This window comes from Platalea leucorodia (genome assembly GCF_965183815.1).
Source record: "Platalea leucorodia genome assembly, chromosome: Z".
Lineage (NCBI taxonomy): Eukaryota > Metazoa > Chordata > Aves > Pelecaniformes > Threskiornithidae > Platalea > Platalea leucorodia.
In genome coordinates, this window is record NC_138858.1 from 42,138,144 (window position 1) to 42,156,499 (window position 18,356).

An 18,356-nucleotide genomic window follows, 5' to 3' on the forward strand; every position below is an offset into this window, starting at 1 on the left:
TGTCTTTGCTTTTAGGTGGAAATATGTTATCTATGGCGTCCTTGAAGTAAATGTTCAACCTAAACTCCAAATGTGGTCATGGGAACATATTCGGCACCATAGGAAACAAGTGAAGAACTATAAAGAGATGTATAAAACAAAGATAACGTCAAAAAAGCCTAATGAAGAAATCTTAAAATTGTTGGAGGTCAGCCATTTTCATTAGAGGCTTAAATATTGTCCACCTTTCTGTTTTCTTAAATTTAAATGTTTACATGTTCCTAAGTCAGTACTAAGTTAAAATAAAATTTTCAGTGGCCAGACTTGCAACCTCATCAGTACCTTTCTCTGTGAGTAGTATTAACAAACATATTAGATAATTTTTTAAATTAGTAACTGGAGTAAAGAAAAACTTAAACTGATGTGCTTTTCTCTTCCAGGTTTATTTTAAGTTTTCAACTTGAGCAAATTAACTTAGGTTGTACTGAAAGAGTTATTTACTGTCATTTCCTGTAAAACTGAGCCGTGAAATCTAACCAAATGAAATTGTCAAAAAATGATTTCTCACCTTCTTTCTAGGAATTTGAAAAGGCCTTGGATATTTTTAACATCACTCTAGCAAGGCAACAAGCAGAAGTTGAGGTAAAATTTCATTTAAGTGGGTCTAAGAATAACTGCAACAGGAGATTGTGGAGATTTTAGGGACATACATTTTAGTTCTAGTGATTGAATTGTGCATCATACAATCTTTGTATTTTCCTTGTATTTCACATTTGTTATTATAAGGCATGGTTAGTTTCAGCTTCTAATTAAGCAAATATTAAATAGCTCCATATACTGCTTCTTCAGAATAACTGATCTGTGATACATTTCTTTCCACTTTTGGTGAGTAAGATCTACTGTGGAAAATACCTTCAAAGGATGAAAGGATAAGTCAAGTTGGAAGCGATTATACCCAAAGCTTCAGGCTTGCTTTTTCCCCCCCCATCCCCACTCCCGCAACAGCCTAGACAATTAGTTTATTCTTTTCCTTCCTGATGCCCTGTTACGTAGGCTGAACACCTGTATATGAGGTATGTTAACTGTTTGTTATTCAGAATACAGCAAATGTAGACTACATTTAAGTAGGTAATCATTATTAGGCAAGATAATGTGACTTGAGTAGTTGAGTAGTTACACTTAATTGGTTGACCTTGTTTTTCCTAGGTTAGTGTACTGCTTAGTTTTCAATGTAGTGTCTGAGCATAATTCCAGGAGACTGAAGTGAAATCTGTATAGGTTTTCTGAAATCTGTGAAATGGTCTTTCTCCCTTAATAATCCATGTTACTAAAAGTAAGCACAATATCAAGTTTAGAGTCTGAAATAACGTATTGATAACTAAGCTTCATGAACATCAGTCATTTCTTGTGGCAGTGGTTGAAAGAAATTTAGTTTTTAAATTTATTTATTTATTTTGTGGAGTATATTAACTATGGTATGAACGCAGTTGCTGCAGTGATAGATATGGTGCTTCTAAATCAAAACTCTAAACAGGAATCCATAAATGTGATTTTTTTGTCCTTCTAGTTGTCTGTATGTACACCCACATTTGGATGCTTGTATGATCATTATTCAGACTTTCACAGAACCAGAAGACACATTCGTGTCCTTCCCCTTCAGTTGTTTGGCTGGAGTTCTTTTCATGAGAAGGGTTTTTTTGTTTTGTTTGAGTTCTCATTTAATTTTGGCATGTTTTTATCTTGCACTGTAGAGTTTCTTTTGGTTTTATCTTTTTCCTCCTACTTTTTGCAAGGTGAGGGAGATCCCAAAGAATTTTCTGTCTCGTTTTATTCTTCTTTTCTCCAATGCTGCTTACAAAAGGTTATGTCATATTGCACTCCTGACCACTTTCCAGTCCTGAGTTTTCAGATAGGTTTCTGTAGTGCTTAGAAGTAGGTTGCAAGCAAATGAATTTTCGTTTATTTGGGCTTGCACTTGTAAAGTGTTAGAAAAGCATCTTGAAAGATCTGCTAGCTAACTCTCTGAATTTATTTCCAAGTATTGAAAATCAGGTTACAGTGATTCTAAACTGTATTCTACCTCCATCTATCTGTCAGAACCCATCTGTCTTATTGTTATCAGGTCATACCTCTGAAGAAGGTCTCAAAGGACTTGTAACAGGCAAATCTACTACTAGCTTGGTAGTCTGACAGCCTTAAGTCTTCTAGGAATTTAAAGGAGCACCCTTTAGATGTGGGCTGAGTAAAGCCACATAAAGGACCCTACTGTTTGTAAGCTTTTTTGTTTTTTAAAAGCATAACTTAGAGTTGAATTTCAAACACTTGCTTTTCTCTAGACCTTGAAATCAAGCTCCCCAGAACTCACATTTTGAACACAGTACCATCTGATTTTCTGGGAGCTTTGTAGCAAGAACTTTATATTTCAAATCTTAGGCCACTTTTTCATCACTAGTGCCCTAAGTACCAAACACCAGCTTCAGTGAGCCAGGCACCAAGTCTCTGTATCAGATAGCTTGAGAAATTTTGTGCTTTCAACCTAGAGAAGACTGTATAGACAATTCACCTAAATCAGAATACAGGATGACGTTCTTGGTTCTCCCTTTCTTCTAGTCAAAACAGTTTACCTTGCTGAGTAATCTTTCCACAGACTATGACTGTATTCATTACTCAACTATTGTAAATGGAGGACGGGGGAAGCTCAACAGGGTTTCTTCAGGAAATTTCTTCAGTTCCCATACTGCACAAATGTTTTCTTCATCCTTGCAGAAGTACAGTTCCCCTCCTGTCTGTAACTTTTCTTACCTTGGATTCTGGTGCCAGCTGCTGCCTCAGATGTGTTGAGAATCATAGCTTTAAGTATCACTTCTTTTTCTCCGTGGCAGTTGTCCTTCAACACCAGCTCCTTGGTGTCCTAGAAACCTCTAATTTCAGAGGTTTAACAGCCCTTTTTTCTAAGGCTTTGTCCATTCTTTCCGTTGACTGTTCGCTCTGTAACATCTGCTTGATGACTTGGTATCCTTTATAAAGAGGACTTTGGAGGATTTTGTTCAAACTTTTTGAGGCCTTGTGTTGTTTAGCTGACATTCTGCATCATCTCTCTGAGGTGAATCAATAGTATCAGTTCAGAAGCCTTTATGGTTTTTGTGGTGAGTCGTGCCTTCCATTGGCCTGCAGGTGGACACATGTGACAAGCTCCTAAAAAGTTCTGATTTATAGCCAGCTCTCTTCCCTAATTGTGGTGCATTGGGTTTTTTGAGTGCTGAGAAGGGATCCCTGTCTCACTCACTTTGGTTATCACATTCACTAGAGCATCTCTAAATTCAGGGCTTGTCTGCAAGTGTTTACATCTTTTCAGGTTATATTAGTCATGAAGAAAAACAATGAGTTTGTGTGGTCCACTACAGTTTTGAGAACTCTGTCTCTTAGACCGCTTGATGGTCATTGCCGTCCCTTATGCCAAACTTTCAGTGGTCAAGCCTGTATGTCATTTGCACTTTCTGTGAGGACCTAGTATTGGAATCATCACTGGCATCAGACAGGATATCCCGTAGTTGAAATAGTGAGTGTGGGAGAAGGGAGGCCTTCCTTACTGTTATAACTATATGTATCAGATCCAGCAATAGTTTTCTATATTTCTTAGAGTGAATGTTCTACTACAAGAGCAATGGTGTTTTGGGTTGTTTTTTTTGTTTGTGTGGTTTTTTTTTTTTATTTTTTTTATTATTACTGCTTTGGACATCTATCTTGAGATTAAGAACATAGGGATCATTTAAAATTTGGCCTGTGCTGGCTGTTTAATTGCTTATATATATATTTTTAACGATTCCTTGTAAGTGCATTGTTGTAATGTAGAATGCTATGTAATGTGGAAATTTTTTTTTTTTTTTTTTGGTGGTGAGAGCTAGAGAGAAAATCTGCTATGTAAGAAACATTTATTGACTTAAAATCAGCTACCTTTTGCTTGCCCTTTTTGTTCATAAAGGTGGTTAATTTTATGCAAGTGAGAATTGGTCTGGAGATGCTCTGTGTACTTGAAAAAGTTATTAGAATTAAAACTAAAAAATAACGTGTTGCCTTTTCAGTGGTTGTTTAATGATGTTTTGATGTGTTAGAGCATGTCTTGGGTCTATATTTTTCTTAGGAAAACGAAGAAAGCATGAAGAAAATGACTTGTTTGAGTATTTTTTAAATTTCAGGCAACTAAGGCTGGATTAAAAATCTACAGACCAGGAGTAAAACAAGATGATGAAAATTCTGGTGGCTGGTTTAGTTGGATATGGAGCTGGTCAGGTGAAAAAAAGGGTGAACAGAAACAAGAAGTAAAGGGTTCAAGTATGTTCATTTATTGGTATTTTTTTCTATTCTTAAAAATGACTTAGAATAATAGGTCCCTAGTAATGGCATTTTGGATTTGTTTAATATTTGGGCTATCAGATTATTGACATTTACATTATCTCTTAGCCTTTTTTTTTTCTCATGAAGTTGTTAATTGCATGTTACAGAGGTATCTTACAGTTACTTCCATAGGTCTTTCTGAACTGTCTTCAATTTGAGCTTTCTCCTGCCACAGTTTTCGCATGTGTGCATGGTGTACTGTGTATGGGGATTTGAAGAAAGTGCTAGAAAACAGTAACAGTTAATGAAGTCTAAACAAATCTACTTCCATTCATTTTATAATTTGGCTACTTCATGCAGTGTATTAGAGTTTGATTCACTGAAGTACAGGGCACCTAGTAAAGGTTGTGGAACAGGAAAGTAAATCAAAAAGGTTGCTTCTGTTGTTAACAAGCTAGGGAATAGAGTAGGTCAGAATAAAAGTATAACTGCATTTTAAAGCATGCTTTAAGAGACTCAAGACTTTGCTTTAAACCTCAGGGTTTTTGCTTTTACTGGGTCAGGACAACGTTGACAATGTCTACTGTATGTTATAGAGCTACCAAGCACTGGAAAGTATATACCAGTGTTTGCATTTTTCATATACCTATATCGAGTTTAACTAATGTCTTGCAATGTGACAGGTCTTGAAGAGCTGATGACACCTGAAGAGAAGGCTAAACTTTATGCAGCAATTGGATACAGTGAAACAGCGGTGGATCCAACCCTTCCAAAATCAGTAAGTCATAACCAAGTATGATACCAAACAATTGGTAGCTTTATCTACTAATAAAAATCTAAACATGATAGGAATTCACTTTTAAAATTACTTGAAGCTCTGTCTCTGTATTTGAATACTGTTCTGAGACTTCTTAATTAAGTTACTGCATGCTGGCTTTGTGCAGAACAGAGCATCCTTAGATGTAGTTTCAGGAGAGTGGTTATAGAGCTTACTTTGGGTATTCTGAAAAAGTCCAGAATGAAATTTTGTTAGCTCAAGCTAGGATAAAATCATATAAGTGGTGTATTGTTGTTTAAGTTATGAAATGCTTCGTATTTCCTCTTAGAATATTCAGAAACTTTTTTTTAAAGAAATGTCACTAAGTGATTCACTGGAATCTTAAATATGAATGATAGTAGATGAGGTAGAGTAGGTGAGTATATAAGGAAAGAGGTGATTGAAGGACTGTAGTGGGGAAGAGCAACATTTTTGAACCGTTCAGAAATAGTCTGATAAGTCATCTTTATGTGAGATGCAATGCACGGTGCAATGGACTGCCTTCCAGCTGTATGTCAGAGGCCCTTTATCTCAAAATGCGGTGTAGACATCAAAGACACATGTTTGTAAGCATAGTCTACTCTTACTCTAACCCTGCCTCTTCGTAATAACTATTTGGGAATGACTTTTACACCAGCTATGATATAAGCTATTTATAGCAATAGAAAAAAGTATCAAACTAATATTTGTGGTTTTCATCCCTTCATAAACTGTATCGAAATGTATACTAAAGTATTTTGTAATCCACTGTTGTTGTTTTTCCTGCATATCTAGTATGAAGCCATGAAGTTATCTGTGAAGTTATTAAGCATGTCTATATCAATACGAGAAAACAAGCAAACTCCTGAGCTGGTAGAATTTGCATTAACTGACTTGAGTACAGTATTTACCCAACGACCAGGTGCACAAGCAATAAGGTGAACTTTCTCTATCAAACTGTTTTCGCTTCTCATGAAATGTTGACGATGGCTAATAGGCATTTTAAGGCTCTGTTGTGATGTTTGACTTCCATTTTTCACTGTTGTTTCTTGTGCAGTTTGGGAGCAGAATCATCCTGCAACTGATGGACAAAGTGAACGTATACTGTTTCCATGACTAAGTTCTCTCCATCTTCAGCATTTTTTGTGCCAATACAGATTTTCGTCTTTTTTTCAGTTTATCATTGTTACGTACAAACAATCGAGTTACTAACTTGTTTCTTGCTTTGAAAAGTGACTGTTACTCCTTTTGAAACTTAATCTGAGCAAACGGCTTGTGTGTAGGCATTTAACATGACTGAAAAGTTCTTGAGTTTTCAGTTGAGCTTTTAGATTTGCAGAAGAAAGCTGTAACTGATGAGTTTGGCTTGGTTTTGTGCTCTCACAGTGGATGATGAAAAGCAGCGATGTGAAATATTTTATTCTCATTTCAAATGTAATGACTTAAAAATTCTGGGTAGCCTTCCTGTTTTAAACCTTGTCCCCTCTACGTTGGGGCATATTAGTATAAACCACGTGCGATATTAAGATACTGTTGATCTTGCTGAGTTTTATGCATAATTTTTTTTAAGTTTTGCTTGCAGCTTTTCTGTTTGTTCCCCTGTCCATCTAAATGGCCCTAATAATGCTATCATACTGAGAAAAAGGGAAGAAAATATTATATTTTTAGTGTGAAACACTTTCCTTTGAGTGTTGGGAGATAAAGATGTTCAGCTGAGAGCAGTGAAAGAGGTGGACAGGGTATTGAAAACACCTAAAAAATACTTCCTCAGAGTAATGAGGCTATTAATCTTGTGCTCCTCTTGTAGTGTTTCTTTTGTTTCTCTGCACTGGAACCCTTCCCTCTCTGCTGTGTGTCTGTTCCCCAGTGTAAACCGTGCCATCTAATTCCTGAGCTCATACTACAGAATTTCTATTTGCACATCTCTTCCCTGCCCTGACACCTGTCCTCATGAAAAGTGTATGAAGTGAATAACTTGGACCCCCTTTCTTACTTACTCAAGAATGGGTAATAGACACAAAAGATAATTACATAGAAAACAGTTAACACATGGATATATGTGTTATATCCTTAGACTAATCTATTTCTCTGAGTTAGGTTAGAGATACGTTGTTGTTTGGTTTGGTTTTCAGTTTTGTTTTGTTTTGTTTTTTTTCTTTCAGGTCATTCTATATACTTGTATCATCTAATTGTACCTAGCCAGACGGATATTACATCTGAACATGCTGTTTACCTTTCTTTACAGATTTGAAACAAAAATTACCTCACTTGAAGTTACAGGCATGTCCCGAGAAAAGCGTACACCCTGTCTCCTATCTTCTCGAACGGTCTATTCGGACAACAGTACCTCACTTTTAAGCATAATGTTTGAGACTAATCCTTTGGATGAGAAAGCAGATCAGAGGCTTAGAATAGAATCACAGCCACTGGAAATAGTATATGATGCAGTAAGTAAATATTTTAATAAGTTATAAATCTTGAAAAAATGTACTTAATGGTAAATTTGCCATGCATTATTTTCGCTTTATTTTAACAGATGACAATAAATAGCTTAGTGGATTTCTTCAGGCCTCCGAAAGATGTACATTTAGAGCAATTGACGTCAGCAACTCTGATGAAGCTTGAAGAGTTCCGTGAAAAAACATCAACAGGCAAGTGCTGAATGCTCTTCTGATTGCTCACTCAGACAAATTTTAGATTCTAGGAGTATGAAAATATTATATCCTTCCATATGGAGATGCATGGATCCAAGTCATAGCTTTCTAATCCAACACCTAAATAAGCTGAATTCTTCAATCTCATTACAAAGCATTTGTTCCAGGTATTGGATAGTTTTATGTCCGTATCTTTTTCAACTTCAGCTTTCTTTGTAAAATATGCTCCACAGCCTGAGGTAGTGAAATACTACTGAAATAGTATTTATTCTGTTATACTCTGTGCAGAGTAAAAACAGTTTATTACTTCCAACTTTTCTGTTCTGTTCATCTGATTATCTAAATGGCCTTAATTGTTTCATACTCTTCAAAAACTGATACTGAGATGTTGGTCCTCCTATGAAACCCCTAAATCCTTTCCAGAGTTGTTGCTTTTCAGGACACTATCTGCCTTTGCGTAGGTGTTTTCCACTTTCTTCGATTGTTGATTTTGATCTGGATTGACTCAGATCAAGTCATATAAACTATATTTATCTGTCTTCCAGTTACTCAGCATTAAAGCCATTCCTCCAGTTTTCATTTCATCCTAGATTTTTATCTCTAGAGAGGTTATATTTTGAGACATGAATGAAGATACTGCATACTTTTAAGAGTAATATTGAGTTTTGTGGAATTAACTTGTTCCAGTAAGGATGTCTGAGGCTTTCTAGATCAGAGGTGTGTCCAGTGCAGTGTCCTGTCTGACTGTGGATAGGAGAGGATGCTAAGGGGAGATTTCGTATATAAATCTTTCTTAAAAGGTAAAAAAAAAAGAATTTTTTTAAACTAATTTAAATTTGTAACCTATTAATATTTCAATTGTACATTTAAAAAATCTGAATACTCAGTGATAATAAGTGAAAGAAGTTATAGAAAACTCAAGCATAATGTATATTTAATCGATTGCTTTTATCAAGCTAGTATCAAGAATGAAATTGGACATCAATTATATTTCTATTAATTCGTTCTTCTTGGACTGAACTGTTTAATTAAGGACTAATGTCAGATTAACCAGGAAAAGTCAGGTGGATCAACTTGTCTTTTTTCTATCAGAAAGTTCTCCAGCAATACTGAATATATTGGTACCACAGTTCGTTCCTGTGATTAATTTGATAAAAATTTGCTTAAATTGTTTCTCTGCTCATTACCACTGAATACTCTGGTTCTGATCATGATTCATTTTTTTGTGGAAATATGAAATCATGCTATGTGTCTATTGTAATTTAAGCATAGCATTACTTTAGAGATATATCCAATGACTCTTACCTTCACAAGAATGCTGAATTGCCCATAGTAATCTGAAAGCTTGTTCCACTCACAAATGAGAAGCCTGATGGAAATTCCTAAAAATATTCTGTGCATTGCTTGTAAAATCTTGCCTGAGATGACATTACCAGAGGAAGAAGATTTGATATGCAGAATATTCTGTTGCAGGGGACTATGCTAATCGCAGAGGTAGAATAAAAAAAATTGAATCATATCAATGCAATTAATATGTTCAGACTTGCAGTCCTTCTTAGGAAAGAATTCTTAACACTTTTCAGTAGTAGAAGATAGCTGGAAAATATTGGGGAACTGTGAACTGCAGAAGTGAAGGAACTTGCTACACCAAAATAGTTATGATTTTCAGCACCACTAAAAGACATTACAAAAACTTAAGTTTCCCACAGTTCAATTTATGGACTCAACTATGTTCTTGTCCCAAATGAAGGAAAAAACAAAGTCTTTTCTTGAACTTTCTACATCACTCAAATAGTTAGGCATTGAAAACTGAAAAAAATCTTAATCTTTTTATTAATCCAAGTTATTTTATCTTGCAAATCCTGAAATGTGGTTGCCATCCAGTTCTTCATTAACTAATCTAGCTCTCCTGTGGCAGGATAATGCCTTTGATAATGTGGGAGCAGTTTTAATTGCTTTCTTACCAGTGTGGGTGTGCTGCAATGTCATGTTGTCATCTTCATAATTTATTATCTCCACTTCTGTGATCATCAGCTTGTTGCACCTGGTAAATATTTAATGGGTTGTGGCTGCATCCTAAGGCAGTTTTCAGTGCTAACTTGAAGCAAGATCATTCATTTCTCTTCAGATGAGCAAAAAACCTGAATTTGATCTCAAATGTTCTGACAGTCTGAATTTCCCAACTAATTGCATGATTTTTAAACAGAATTTTTGTAAGACCTTATATTTGCTGGTCTTCAGCATATCAAGATGGAGATGCTTGTCTGCAGAATCAGTGTAAACTTCAGGATCTCAGTAGTAACAACACTAGCAATTTGGCCAGTGCAGTTGGATACTCCCAATGAGAATTTCTAGAAGAATTCAATTTCTGAATCATACAGAGCACAATGGGTTAACTCAGCAATTGCCAAGTTGCACTGCACGTTTCAGTTCTCATTTCATCTCTGCTCAGTATGAAACTTCTTTGGATTTGCATGTGTCCTGTTGCTGTCTCTACTTGTCCATTAGCATTGTTCGCTGTCATCATTTCATCTGCTTGGTGCTTCTTTAAAGACTGCCTATAATTACTGGTTCAGAAGAAATCTGAAGAGCATCTGTACCTGCAATTAAACTTAGTTATCTAGCATTCACAGCTCTTTTAAAGTTAGACTTGAATTTCTTTTTATAGTTTCTTTTAATTCCATAGCTTCTGTATGGATTACTTTTTTTATATTTACTCGTTATATTGTTTTTCAGGTTTGTTGTATGTTATTGAAACACAGAAAGTTCTTGACCTCAAAATTAACCTCATGGCTTCGTACATCATTGTTCCACAAAAAGGATTCTATGACCGTACATCAAATTTACTACTTCTGGATCTTGGTAGTCTTAAGGTATGTATTTACCTAATGAAGTAACTTACTGAAAATGATAGTTTGGCTTTTATGTGATTTCCAGTTTCTTAGTCTGTGTTTTGTGGTACTGGTTAAGTAAAAGTTCCTCTTGCAGTTCGTGTATTAAGTATTTATTTTAAACTGCTTTCTATTCAAGGCAGAAATTATTGAACTCTTCTCAGTAGATTCTTTCAACCCAAAAGAATTGTCAGAAAATAATTCTTTCCTGGAATGAAACCACTGTTGATGCTTTGAACTGTTGTGTGTAAAATGTCTTAACAATTTTTTACCTTAGAATATAAAGCAGTAAACATTTACTTACATGATTAAATGGTCTTCTTATTTTTAATATTACTATTATTCTTGTTATCAATTATTTTTTGGTCATTCAGTTTACTTTAAAATGAAAAAAGTAAACATACTGGCAATTTATAAAATGATTTGGATAAAATTAGAGATACGTTTGGGATACTTCATGCAAGGGAAATGTCAAAAAGGTAGTTTAATGATATATTTTAAATTATAATTTAGCACTATAAAATCATAGAAGAAACTGTTTCCACATATTATTAGCAATCTTTTTAATTAGCAAGCAGTTAGCAGTCTCGACGGGACAAGGGGTAATGGTTTTAAACTAAAGGAGGGTAGATTTAGACTAAACACAAGAAGAAAATTTTTCACGATGAGGGTGGTGAAACACTGGAACAGGTTGCCCAGAGAGGTGGTAGGTGCCCCATCCTTGGGAACATTCAAAGCCAGATGGAGCTCTGAGCAACCTGATCTAGTTGAAGATGTCCCTGCCAATTGCAGGGGGGATGGACTAGATGACCTTTAAAGGTCCCTTCCATCCCAAAACATTCAATGATCTTCTAGTCATTGGTGAACTTGTGTTCTTTCAGGACAAATGATCTTACATGTATACAGGCAATTTAATTTTTTTTTTACTTGTACTGTGAATAAGAATGATACTGTGACTTACTATCTGTTTAGATTGCCTTATCTGCTTTTTTAATAAGAATTTGTTTCAAAGCTTAAAATCTTGCTAAAGTGAAGTAAGTTATCTATGTTTCTGCCACAGACTGACTTTCTGAGCATGTGGGTTTCAGTTAGAATCATAGAATTCTGTGGGTTGGAAAGGACCTTTAAAGGTCATCTAGTCCAATCCCCCTGCAATGAGCAGGGACACCTTCAACTACATCAGCTTGCTCAGAGCCCTGTCCAGTCTGACTTTGAACACTTCTACCCTCTTTCAGTTTAAAACCATTGCCCCTTCTCCTGTCACTACAGGCCCTGGTAAAAAAATCTCTCTCCATCTTTCTTAGAAGCTCTCTTTAAGTACTGAAAGGCTACAATAAGGTGTCCCTGCAGCCTTCCCTTCTTCAGGCTGAACAACCCCAGCTCTTTCAGCCTTTCCTCATAGGAGAGGTGTTCCATCCCTCTGATCATTTTTGTGGCCCTCCTCTGGACCCTCTCCAACAGGTCTATTTCTTTCTTTTCTGAGGACCCCGGGGCTGGATGCAGTACTCCAGGTGGGGTCTTGATGAGAGCCGAGTAGAGGGGGTCCGGCTCGCCACACTTCCTTTGATGTCAGCCCAGGATATGGTTGGCTTTCTGGGCTGTGAGCGCACATTGTGGGCTCATGTCCAGCTTTTCATCCACCAGTACCCCCAAGTCCTTCTCTGCAGGGCTGCTCTCGATCTCTTCATCCCCCAGCCTGTATTGATACCGGGGGTTGCCCTGATCCAGGTGCTGACCTTGCACTTGGCCTTGTTGAATATATCAGATGATTCAGAAAATGGAATTAGTGAAAAACATTGCTGTGTAGATACTAAAAATAATTTGGTTTTACAACCAGATCACTTATTTCAATGACTAATAATTTTACCAGCTCTTCTGAATGCAGGGCATTTGTAGGCGTTTTGTAGCGTTCAATAATCAATCTGTATACTGGTTGGGTCCCTGAGACAGCCTCCTAGATAGAATGGAGGGGGGGAATAGAACAGCGACCTCTACTACACCCATAGGAAATTACTCTCAGAATGATACATAGAAGAATACATTTCAAATCAGACTTCAGTAAATGTGTTTGTGAGATGTTTTTCTGAAATGGATGAGTAATTTTCATATTGAATGTGACTCTTGGATTGGTTCCTGTCCTTTAATAGAAATTAGAAAGCAAGATGAAGGAATTGGGCAATACCAAAAGAGAAAAGTTAGATGCCTCTTAGGATATGATTAATGATTTTGTATTCACTTTGGGTGACATATGCTTAAGTGAGATGCAGCTCATTCGTTGAATGAGTATGTTTAATATAGAACAAGTAGTTTCTTTCCCTCAGTTATGTACTGGAGAAGGTCAAGCCCCGAGGGGGTAAATGGCGTATAAAATTAAAACTGTATCTCAATGCACATACATAAGTGGACTTAATTAAGGTTGCACAGGCAATATTAATTTGGTAATTCTGAACTTTCAATCTGGAAGTAATTTTTAATGTAAAGGTAGTCATAGTTCAGTAGCACTGGAAAAAGAAATGGTATGTCTTAGACACTGTTTCACGGTTACAAACCTTATCTTGGATACTATCTGGGTCTCACAGAAACAGATATGGATCCAAAATTATTAGACATTTAAGGATAAGGACAGCCACATTTCATTGGAGATGAACAGCAGAGAGGGCACATACAAATGTGAAATACCAAAGAAGTATGGGCATCCCAAAGCTGAGTCAAAAGGATATTGACTGATATTAACGGAAAGACATTGAACATTGACGATGAACAGTCCAAACCCCCTTTTCCCTTTTACTCTGACTAATATGTAACAGGGTAACATTACAACTAAATTCAACAGGTTTCAAAAACAGATTTCATGTTTCTGAGGTGATTAATGCAGTATATATTTTTATATATAGAAAAACTGAACAGTTATTCTACTGGTTACAAAGGGTTTGAGACCTTATACTTTGGGGTATGGGTCACTTATTAAAGAAAATTATTTTATACAAAACGTATTGTATAAAACTTCATAGATTTTAATTAGTTTTTTATTATTATTATTTCATTTCTTTCCTTGAAGAAGAAATGGAGTTTAATACTCTCCATTTTTTATTCTGGTACAGGCTACTAATTTTAGGTATCTCCTCTGCTGTGATATTTGTAAGACTCTGTGCCCTTACAATGAGAACTTTAAATTTAATCTTTTGTCATGGTAGGATCGAGTATTTGTAGAATTAGTGCTTTGAATATTTTTGAAATTGATTTATGCTTTTTTATGACTGTTTTTAAGATGAAAAGCAAAAGCCGTTCTGATTTATCAGAACTCAAAGTAGGACAAACCTCTATTGAAGATATAATGTCAAGAGCTTATGACTGTTTTGATATCCAGCTCAGCAGTATACAGTTACTGTACAGCAAACATGGTAAGTATTCATGAAAGTAATCTTTCTCTATGTGAGTAAAAATATTTTGGTGGTTGAGGTGCCTTTTATATTTTTAACTGACGCAGTGGTGAATCTTTGGAACATACTTCTTTAAACTCATGTTCTAAAGTCAGTCCTATGAACATGTTATGAATTTCCAAAACATACATTTAGGCCTTAGATTCCAACTTTAGGTTTTTCTAAATAAATAAACTTACAATAAATCTCTTATTTTTTTAAGACATCTCATTTGATTTGTCACATAATAAATAAAAGAGTGTAATTAATTTATTTATAGTATTTTCCTTCAGTGCCTTTTGCTTGCTTCCCTCCAAATTTAAAGCAGAATCCATGAGTGGTTGTAGGTTTGATCATTTTGTGAGAGTAAAGAAAGGATCAGAATCCCTTATTGAAGGAAACTTTTACTAGTAGTTTGGGAACTAACAATATAGAAGGAGTCAGAACTAGAGAAGTCTTAAGCATTTAATTCTTAACCCTCCAGTTTCGGAGGGGAATCCAGGGCCTAAACTCCCAGTACCATGCATCTTAAGAATTGGGCCCTTAGAAGTCTGCAGCATGGATGAGGTAGCTGTTCAGATGTGAACGGTAGAAATTACTAAGTAGTCTTATATGTCTGAAGTTTGGATCTTGTATAATATACATGTATTGATAGAGTTGTAAAAGTGATCGTGTCACCTGAATATTTAGCAATATTTACTAACTAATATCAGATACTTTAATTCTGTGATATATGTAATGAGAAGGAATCTCTTTCAATGTTTAAAGCATAGGTTTTCTTTGCTCTTCTAGATGAGGACTGGCAAGCGGCTCGGAAGCTGAAACATTCATCTCAACATATCTTGCAGCCCTTGGATGTAAAAGTGGAATTTAGCAGGGCTCTGGTTGTTACAGATGCAAGAATGCCCAAGTATGTGTTTTTTCCTGTTTTGAAATTTTATGGTAAATGACTTTTTTTAGGGGAAATAAAGAAAAAGATCAAGGATCTAATTACATGTGTGCTATTTTACGTTGCCCATGTGTGAATCTTGGAAGTAAAATACCTTCATCAAGAAAAACAGAGAATAAACCCAAGAAGCTGCCAAATATTGAAGAGGTGATAGAACGTTATATTGTTGTAAAATAAGTACGTATAGTATATTTGAAGATCTTTACTGAAGATATTAATACCTATTCTAATTAGCTCTTTCTTATAGCTACGTTTCAGTTCTCACTGGAAATACCGAGGAGCAAAAAATCTGAACTTACAAAGCTTCTATTATAAACATCACAAAAATATGCTGAAAAGCAATGTGCTGTCATACTCCCTCTCTTTCACTTAGGTTATTCATCTTGTTTGCTTACCTATTAGAGATCACTTCTCAGGGAAATAGCTCTTAATGCAGCTCTTAATTGAGTTTGCACTTAGGCTTATTTAGCAAAAAATCTATTGGTTATGGAAATTGTACTCAATCAGAATAAAATGTATATTACCGTTAATAATGAAACGTTGATGTTAAAGATCACTGAGTCAAAGTGACAAAGATCAACTTTGCATGTATTTTGGGAAGTGCATCTTCAGTAACGTGTGATAAGGACATTACTGCCTAAAAAATTCCGACCAATTTTGAAGTATTTGCAAAGTAGCACATTAATGCATTACAAGGTAATTTGGTTTAGTAAGTCATTAATAAGAATCATATTCTAGTGCTACAACAAGCTAGCATATGCTTATTTCATTCTTAATACTGTTGGAAATTCAGATTTTAGCTAGGCACTTCAGAAAATTAATGGCATAAAAATAGACCTAGGCTATTGCAGAAAATTATTTAGTACAATCAGCAAAATCAAGAGGCAGTTTATGAAAAAAAAAAAAAAGATTTACGAAGAATCTAGGATTTGCTTAGTCAGAAAAAACCCTAAAAATAACGTACCTCACCAGTGCTGTGTATTGTGAATGCAGATCAATGATTACATGGTATAATGGTGCCACCTTCTGGAAAGCTGGGAGGCCAGATTCTGAATTTTGTTGCTTGACTTTACAAGACGTCTTGTTCTTTCCCTCCTTACTTCTTCCCTGTTTGGTGGAGAAGGTGAGATAAGGGAAGTAAAACTCAGAGGAAGCTGCCTTTTTATGTCAGCGAGTCCAGGGAGGGAAAGTGAGATTTCATTTCTGTGGTCATATAGCAGAATGTTGTTTTAATGTAGGTTTGTAATTAACATCTCTCCAAGTTATGCTAGTGTAACCTGGATTAAGGAGTGTCTGCTCTTAATGAGAACACCTGTTGCAGTATTGTAGTACTACCTGTCTGTCTTGGCTACCAGGTGTGCTTCTCCTTTTGGCAGTTTATCTGTCTAGACTGATGTTGGGAAATTTTTCCCTAATGGATATTACTTCTGTATTCTGAATTCTCATGCAGTCACTTACTTGACAGTAAGTAGTTTCTACTTTTGTCTAGAAATCGGCAAATTTTTCTTCCACTAAGATAGTAATATTTCTTGGAGATCAGCTTCTGCTTCTTTCTGAGTGCTTGTATTGTCTACAACTGTTAGGGATGCCACGGACAGCAGTTTGGTACTAGATAAGCATATACCACTGTAAGTTACTAATCATAACTAATACTTTAACCTGCACAAAGAGCAAGTAACCATTTCAAATCTAACATGTTAGTACCATGACTCAACAACAGCTGAACTTGTTAATTTTGTACCTGGTTCAGTCTCCAAATGCTTCCAGGATGTATTCTGCAGATGATATTATAATACTCTAGAGTCATCTACCAGTCTTGAAATGACTGGTACAGCAGCTTTTTACTTGATAGTAGAGATCTGACCTTTTCTTTAGGAGCTTGCGGCTCTTCCTTCTTGCTTTGAGCTCTTTAAAATTCTGAAGTCTGAAAACCACAAACTTCTGTATAGTATATATCTGGTTAGGATCGTATGATAAATTTTTACATTTGGTTATGTGTCTCCCAAATCAGTTCAAAGTACAAATGTTCTATTTTCTGTTGATCTCTAGCTTTGACTACTCAAGCCCATCAATACTATCAGTATCAACATAGCTTCAAATGCCAAATCTCTTATTGTCACTGCATAATCTCTTTTTGTTTTTAAGAATGGTCAGTTAATGAGTGTTTATGTACAAATATTTAGGCCCGTGTGATCTCTAGATGACATTGTGCACAAATGATAAAAATTAACTGATAGCTTTTGTGTCAGCAAAAATCCCCTAAACTGTAAATTTTAGTAATTATAGTTGAATAGGGTATTATGCATCAGTATTGCTTACATCAGTTACACATATATGAATGTATTTTTAGTATACAGGTAGCTATTCCTTTATATTCCGATTTTTATAAGTATGCTTGCATATAAAGCCAGCATTATATTTTTCCTGAACTTTTTTTCATTAATATTTGGAACGGTGCTGTAGAACAGCATAAGTCTGTTGAAAAAGGTGAGTGGAAAATGTTAGTTCTACAGCAAAAACTAGTATCAAAATTGCTTTATTTACTGTAGTAGAATTTTATGAATGAGTCTCTTTAGTTTGGAGGGCACCTATTTTACTTTAAGTTGTCTAAAAACCAGCTAATTGGGTATCCATATATTTTGGATTCTTTGATGTTTGTACTTCCTTAGGTGACCATCAAATTCAGTTGAATTCCTTGTGATTTTGTTGTTTAAAAACAGTAATGAATTCACCAGGACTTTGTGCTGGCTTTGTTTAGGAAGGCAAGTTTCTATATTGCTGCCTTGAAGAGCATACTAATTTATGTAATTTTCGTTTGTTGAAGACCACTGTATTAACGGCTTTCGACTGTTAACCTGTATTTTCGTCTGTTCATGTTTCCTGACCCTCAAAATGTGCTTTCACTCTGTGGTTGGATCTCATTATCTGCCTTTCTTTCGTTTCTGAGAATAGGATGCAGCGCTCCTTATAGTTTCTGTCACTTCACATTTGGAAGCACTAATACGATTCTGTAGTTTTCTATCCTGTGTAAGATTTTTTTTGATGTTTGCTTTATCCTGTGATATGATTCCCCCATTTTCTGAAGGAGGTGTCTGAGAGTCTATCATCTGGTTTTTGAAGGTGTATGAAGCCAGTATTAGGATACCAGTATTAAGAGCATCCTTCCATATAATAGCGTTCATTAAAAAAAAAAAAAAAAAAAAAAATCCCATTTGAAGGAATGTACTTATTTGCAGCTTTGAGAATGGCATCCTTAACGTTTCCTTCTCTCTAAATATAACCAGTCTGAACTTGGAAGAAGTTTCTGCACAGATTTCCTCATGAATTGAAGTA

The 18,356-nt window shown here is 35.5% G+C and overlaps 1 protein-coding gene across 6 annotated transcripts in view; it reads left to right on the top strand.

The window, feature by feature from the left end:
* The window catches only part of VPS13A (vacuolar protein sorting 13 homolog A), a 110,625-nt gene that overhangs the window by 16,110 nt on the left and 76,159 nt on the right, over positions 1 to 18,356 (top strand). For 5 of the 6 annotated variants that reach the window (XM_082336642.1, XM_082336643.1, XM_082336645.1 and 2 more), the window contains exons 13-22: positions 16 to 187; positions 559 to 621; positions 4,176 to 4,311; positions 4,998 to 5,092; positions 5,906 to 6,048; positions 7,356 to 7,557; positions 7,647 to 7,761; positions 10,501 to 10,637; positions 13,924 to 14,056; positions 14,867 to 14,984. In XM_082336642.1, the coding sequence (XP_082192768.1) occupies positions 16 to 187; positions 559 to 621; positions 4,176 to 4,311; positions 4,998 to 5,092; positions 5,906 to 6,048; positions 7,356 to 7,557; positions 7,647 to 7,761; positions 10,501 to 10,637; positions 13,924 to 14,056; positions 14,867 to 14,984 (1,314 nt within the window). Of the gene's footprint in view, positions 1 to 15; positions 188 to 556; positions 622 to 4,175; positions 4,312 to 4,997; positions 5,093 to 5,905; positions 6,049 to 7,355; positions 7,558 to 7,646; positions 7,762 to 10,500; positions 10,638 to 13,923; positions 14,057 to 14,866; positions 14,985 to 18,356 lie in introns of those variants that run through there. The other variant, XM_082336646.1, reaches the window with a different exon arrangement.